Genomic DNA, 6635 nt, shown 5'->3' with positions numbered 1-6635 from the left:
AAAGAAGGTGTGCAAGCAGGCAAGTTTATCTTTGCACAAGTAGTGGCCTTTGCATATACTAACTAATTTCTAAACCTATATCCCATTATAAGGAAGATGTGCACACCCCTCATTATTAGCGAGGAAGAAGTTTTGAAACTCTTCTCAGAGTAAAGACATCTGAACACCGGTTTGGCTCTATTAGCATTCGCTGTATTGGTGTTAGTACCTGAATCCTCCAAACTCAAACTTCTTAACTGCTTTTTATTCTGTAATTTGCATCAGTTTAGGTAAAAAAAAAAGTAGAAGTAACATAAGCATTTCTGGGGGTAGAGTCACCTGAAATGGTTGAAGTAATTTTTGTTTGTTACCACTGTTGCTGCCTTCCCTGTAACTGAATGAAGAATGATTGCTACTTTTCTTTTAATAGACAGATAGCTATTGGCAGAAAACGTGTTTGGCTTTTTTCACTAGCACAAATTCAAAGCAAAAGAAATTGTTGTTGGATGTTATGAAAGAAGGGCTTGCGGTGAGTGCTCTGTTAATCACTTCTTTTCTCCTTGTAAACACTTTAAATTTTTGTATAAACACTTCAATTTGTTTTCAGATGATGTCTAAGAAAGTAGTTCATCCTTTCCCATAACCAGTTTTACTCTGCAGTAAGCAATTGCAGGGCTCTTTCCATGAGGAAGTTTAATGTTCACACTCCCACCCACAAGCAAGCAGAAAGTGCCAGATTTCTTCTTGAAAACAGAGCGGAAAGGGACAGGGTCCCTTTCTCCCACTGAGCCAGGAGCTGCACTTGTTTCACACGCAGTGCCGGCAAGGTTATCTTACCAAGTGAAACCAGCTGTTCAAAAAATATACACCAGGCCTTCCTGCAGTGCAGCTGTACAACAACCAATTTCATTGAGAATTTTGTTTCTGAGAAGGGTGAAGGTTTGGACTTCAAGATTGTTGCTCTTGGAAGTTATTACAAAAGATAAGGGGGACTTCAAGCAGCAAAAGGCTGCGCTGCTGTATAGAAATTCAGGTGGTCAAGTGTAGTGTTCTCCCCATCCCCTACCTATATGAGGCGATATGGATAAATTAACTTTGATCTCTCGGTACATGTAAAATTCAAGTCAGTAACACTGATAATAACTTAAAATGAAGAACATACATTGAAAAACTTGGCACACCTGAAGAACTCACTGCTTGCTATGAAAACAAATCATCTTCTGAACAATAGGAGTTACAAGTAAACATTAAAAATACATATTTGATAGAGGTTATATGCAGTGCTACATGATAAGCTCATGGAAACTGCATCACTTCCTTTCTTTTTCAAGTAAAATGAGAAAATGAAATGTTGTATAAAGAAAATCTACAGGCAATTATGTTCTAGCACTTAAGTGTTCTGCTGTATGAAAAAGCAAAGAAATAGCTTCTTTGAACTTTGACATTTTCATTTCAATGACTGAACCCTGTTTGTCAGTTTAGAAAAACATCAAGTCTTGCAGAACAGAATGCACGGCGTACTACAGAGGGACCAGACAAATCACACAGTATTTCACTGAAGGTAGCAACAGTTTTATACAGAACTGTAAGAAAAACATGCAGTCACCTGGTTCCAGAAAAGACTTCCAGAAAAGACTTTCTATAACTAGTAAAAAAAACAACCAAACAAAAGCTCCAACCTTATCATGTAAGCAAAACCTTTTCTTTTTCTTTTTGCTTGTAATTACAGTACAGTGGAGATGTACAATTTACTGTTGAAATAAATGTCTTCCTCTCCCTATCTCCCTCTCTTGCTCTATCCTGCCCTTCCATTCAGTGGAGCTGCTGCTTCCAATCTGACAACATTAATTTGATCTGAAATATCACTGACACTGTATTGAAACCACTGACATTGTATAACATTGACCTTCCCCAGCCAGCATTCCCTAGTTACTATGGCTAAAGCTGTTTCACTTCAAATGTGACACACACCAGGCTAAATGAAAGAACTGGCAGGCGGAACATTTGAAATCAAACTATATTTAAGTTATAGATTAGCAATTATCTGTGAGTCCTCAAACAATGTATATAGATAACCAAGTTATGCTCTGCTGTTAAAATGAATCTGAGACATTAAATACAATCATACAGCTTTTGGCAATATTGTACAAGTTTCACACAGATAGTAATGACTAACATTGCTTTAGGTAAGTGCTTTGAAGGCAACTCCATTTAAGAATGAAGACAGCAATACAGTCCTGCACCCCATGTCAGCATAGCGGCCATGTTTACAAACATATCTGATGTCAGGGCACTGCCTCCTGAGTGTTGGAAATAAACAGCATTCCATACTCCAAAGGGTGTCTGTCTCATAATCCCTGAGGCTGTGACTGGTCGATAATGATGATGATAGAAAACAAAGAATTAGGTTATGGATTGGCCCTGCACTTCTGTGGCTTTGTAGAATAGATTTTAATTGCAGTGAAGTTCAGAAAAAGCACAGAGAATGGAAAACAAAACAATTCCCTTGCCTGTTCTGTCATGTTCAGGAGCCCTATGATCCTCTGGATACAGTAGCAATTCTTTAAAAGATCTTGAGGAAACTTCAGTTACAATATTTTAATTTTTTTTCTCTTTATCCAGAACCCATGCATTAATCTTACTCCTCTTTTACTGCTTCATACCCTTACCTTTCTCACAATTGCATCTTTCCAAAACAGGAATGTGATACTTCATTCTCTTTTCCTCCTGCTATTCCATGTTTAATGTCTTCTGCTTTTTTATTCTTACTCCCTAAGTGCAGAAAATGCATTGCTTACGTACATCAAACCTTCCTCTTCCAGAACTCTGCAAATAATCTTTAGTCATTTCAGGAGCTTTGCTTTTCCACTGAGAAGAAACACAATTTACTCAGAAACCTATTGTACCTGCCACATTTTGCCACAACCTGGATAAAGCAGGAAATTCCTCCTTCTGCTCTTTCAGTGCGGTGCCCTTAAACAAAAAGATTTGTATTGCTAAATGGATATTTTCCATAGTTCTTCCTTTTGCTAATACAAAGTAACAGCTTTGTTACAGCTTTGTTATTGTTTTCTGGTTAGAGGAGTTGGTATAATATAATGGAAATAATTTTTGTACTATTGTACCTAAAACTAAAGAGAGTGAGTAGGCTGCTAAGTGACTGCTAAATCAGTCTTGAAAACAGAGCAGATTTCCATCTCCCTTTGACATGTGAGTTCCATTTGGGTTAATGATGGCTGTTGGCACACTGTGAGGCGGGGGGCGGGGGGAGGGAAGCCCCTTCACTCATTTTGCATGGCTTGGCTTTTGTCAGGAAGACAACACTACAGACACTCGTTTAAATGATAGAACACCACAGACACATGTTTTGTGATAGAACACAAATTCACACATTTTTCTAAAGCGGAGTGAATTCATATTGTGTTATCTCTTGTTCAGTAAGGACAGTATGTGTGTTTGCTGACTGATTCCTTATGCTGATTGCTTTAAGTCCAGCAAAGGGACATCATCATCTCCTCCTTCCTTTCCTTCCTGCTTAAGAACCACTTCTGGGATTGTCACTCCTTTGTCAGTTGATTGGGAAGCACCTTTTGTTGCACTATTCTTGTCTTTCTTTACCTTAGTGATCACTTCTGTGTAAGAGATTTCTTCAGTGAAGGGCTCTGTGGTTGCGAGCTCAGAGGCGATGTGCGCACCGGCTTCCTGGATCCCCTCCTGACCTTCGGCTCCTGTTCGTTCTTTATTTTTTTTATGGATCTTGAACGTCTCCTTCGTTGGAGCAGCTTGTGAAATGGTTTTCTTGATCCTTATCCCAGATTGTTTCAGTCTCAGTCCTGACTGCCTGATCCTCTCTCTTCTCTCAGGGGTCACTATTCTAGTTCGAAGCCTGTTTACCTTCTTGCCAAAATTTTGTCTTGTCTTTTGGATATTTTCCCTTGAAAATGCCTTTTTGATATCATCTATGCGCCTCATGCCTGATTTCTTGAACTGGCTTGCTCTGCTTTCTTCGATATAATATTCTTCATCAGAAGACAGATCATCAGGTGGGAAGAAATCATCCTGTAGAGCTTCACCTGCTGTCATCTCTTTGATAACAGAGAGAGATGAAGGACACTCAGTTTCCTCCTGTGAATGAAAGCACAGAGTCATCTTCCAGCAAGTGTGTTTTAAAAGGATGGTGAATCAAGCATTTTGTTTGTTGGCTTGCAGCTAATTGATGCTAACTGAAATACAATATTGTAACAAAGTAAGGTAGGCTTGTACCATCGTATGTGATCTATGCAGAACACAAATGGCAGAAGAAACCTTTGCCAAGTTCTGTAAAGACATCATACCTGATTAAAGATTTCTTGTCAGTGTGGTTCTACCCGAAACTACTGAATGCCATGGTCCAATATTTAGTGACTCTAATGGTTTTCAGAGCAGATTTGCCTAGTTCATGGGTTTTTTTGAAGCTGATCTGCTTCTCAGAGACTGAACCTGTGTCCCTTATTCCTCAACAATAAAAGCAGACATCCTGCAGACAAAATAGACACTGGTCCTTGTGCCAGCTGTACGCTCTTCAAATGAGTGCCTCAATGACACCAGTAGCTTCAGTCCTTTACTGTCACCAAGACAATTGCACATTTTTTACTAACTGAAACTTAGCAAACATTTCTGTCGCTACCCAGAAGGGGATGAATCTCAACATACTAACTTATATGTGCTGGCTCCACAAGAGGACAAAGTCAGTAAAGGAATGAGATGTTATCCAGTAAACCCAGTTCTGTACAGTTCACTCAGCACTTGCACTGTTGCTGAGGTGAACTTGATTTGTTCCGTCTAGGAAAATATGAATGCCCCCACGCAAGCACCTCTATCTCCTGTGGTGAGTTTGGTGACCTCTACAAGCATGTGGTCACTACATGAGTCACTACTGTCTAGAAGTACTACTGTATGCAGAGTAGAAAACTTGTAACTTGCAGGTGGTGTATGAAATGGACAATGCCAGCCCCTTCTCCTACTAGGTATTTATGTGCATGTGTATATGCTCTTCTCCCAAGAGGAGAAGGTATCATTATCTTAATGCAGAAAATAGGAGAGATATTAGAAGCTGTGAACCCGTGAACGATGGGTCAGTCTTACTGAATATTTTGCTGTGAACTAATTTCCAGCCAAAAAGACGTTTGTCATTTTTCACAGTGACTTATTAGTAGCAAGTCATGTTTAATGTTATTTTACTGAGTGCTACCAATATGTAAAATAAAATACAGTAAGCTATTTGGCAGCTAAAGCCCACTTAAGAATCTGTTATCATGCCTTGGCTTCATTAAAAACCCTCAAGTAAAACAATTGTTAATGCTTAAAAAAATAGGGATGAATTATATTCAACTCATCTGTTTTTTTTCAAAACTACAATGCTCTGCGAATAATCATCTTCATTAACATGTGCAAATTAACATTAATTATATAAAGACTTCTATATATAAACATAATCCCTTCTTTTCTGAAAATGAACTAAAACACAGCTGGAAAATAATTCCTCAAAGTTTGTAAATTACAGCCCACTCCTTCTGCTGAAATGGTAACAAAAATGTTTCCAGAATGACTGTTCTGAAATTTCACTACATACATGAATACAATATGGTGAATAGGGTATGCTCTTCATATGAAGATTACTTTTTAAAAAGAGAGAAGGCAGAATATTTTCTCTGCAATATTTAAGCTGTCTTCCTTTGGAAGAAGAACAAATTTTTCTGTACTTTTTGTCTGTTGTTTGCCAGATTTTTATTGTATTTAGCTTTATAGTCTATTACCTAAAGGAGAGAGCCCTTGAACTTTCATATGCATGTGTTAGAATTAAGACTTATGAACAATAACGTGTGAGATGAAGGCCTTCTAGACAAGACACAGAAACTAGAGCTGCAGGTTCAGAGGAACACTTTTCATTCTGTTACAGACTCTGAGAATGATCTTTGCCAAATCTCTGATTTTCTCTTTTTCATTGGTTTCTGCACACATCTGTCAGAATCAAATGTAGCAAGGCTAAAAATCGGTGTGAGTTTCTACCTCCTCTCAAGATTTCTGGATGGAAGATGTCACCAAAGTGGAAAGCATTACTGAAACCCTCTGGCATGTTAGGAGGGTTTCATAATAAAAATGAAATTATTTACTCTCAGCAGAAGAGCTTTCTCATCTGCTTCCTTTCTCTCTCCTGCCCCTCCCCAATTCTTCATATCACTAAATATCAGCCAGGTAGAGAGAAAGTAGGAGCTCATCCTTCCTAGAACAGGAATGATAAGTTTTAGCACCAGGTGGGAAATTGATGGGGTCAAAGCATAGAGCTACCAGCTCATTTATAGACTTCCTAAAAGCAAAGACAAAACACCTACTGATTTCAGTTGCACGGGACAGAGCCCTCAACTGGGTGACAACTTTCTTCTTGGCTTGAAAGCAGATGGGACTGGAAATAGCAGAGCTGAGCAGCCCAGTCTTAGAGGGGAGTGAGGAGCTGAGCAACTCATGATGCTAATTGCAAGCTTTTAGTTAAAATTCTACTTAAGCATTTTGCTAGGAAGGATCCATATCTGCCACCACCACCTCATGGGAGGTAAAGGAGTATCTTCAAGCTAAATTTGCAAGTGCTCAAATAAAATGAAGACAGAAGATTATTTGAC

The 6635-nt window shown here is 38.7% G+C and overlaps 1 protein-coding gene across 1 annotated transcript; it reads right to left on the bottom strand.

Moving 5' to 3' along the window:
- Nucleotides 1-3450: 3450 nt before the first annotated feature.
- Nucleotides 3451-4473, bottom strand: LOC104460854 (muscle-related coiled-coil protein-like; the record flags this gene model as incomplete). The annotated part of the gene is made up of 2 exons (XM_010074765.1): nucleotides 3451-4128; nucleotides 4385-4473. Coding segments are annotated over 2 exons (767 nt in total), but the record flags the coding sequence as incomplete, so codon positions are not given.
- Between the last annotated feature and the right edge of the window lie 2162 nt (nucleotides 4474-6635).

This window comes from Pterocles gutturalis, unplaced genomic scaffold (assembly GCF_000699245.1).
Source record: "Pterocles gutturalis isolate BGI_N339 unplaced genomic scaffold, ASM69924v1 scaffold40557, whole genome shotgun sequence".
Lineage (NCBI taxonomy): Eukaryota > Metazoa > Chordata > Aves > Pterocliformes > Pteroclidae > Pterocles > Pterocles gutturalis.
Note: the sequence above shows the minus strand (reverse complement) of the source record. Positions and strands in the feature narration are given on the sequence as shown.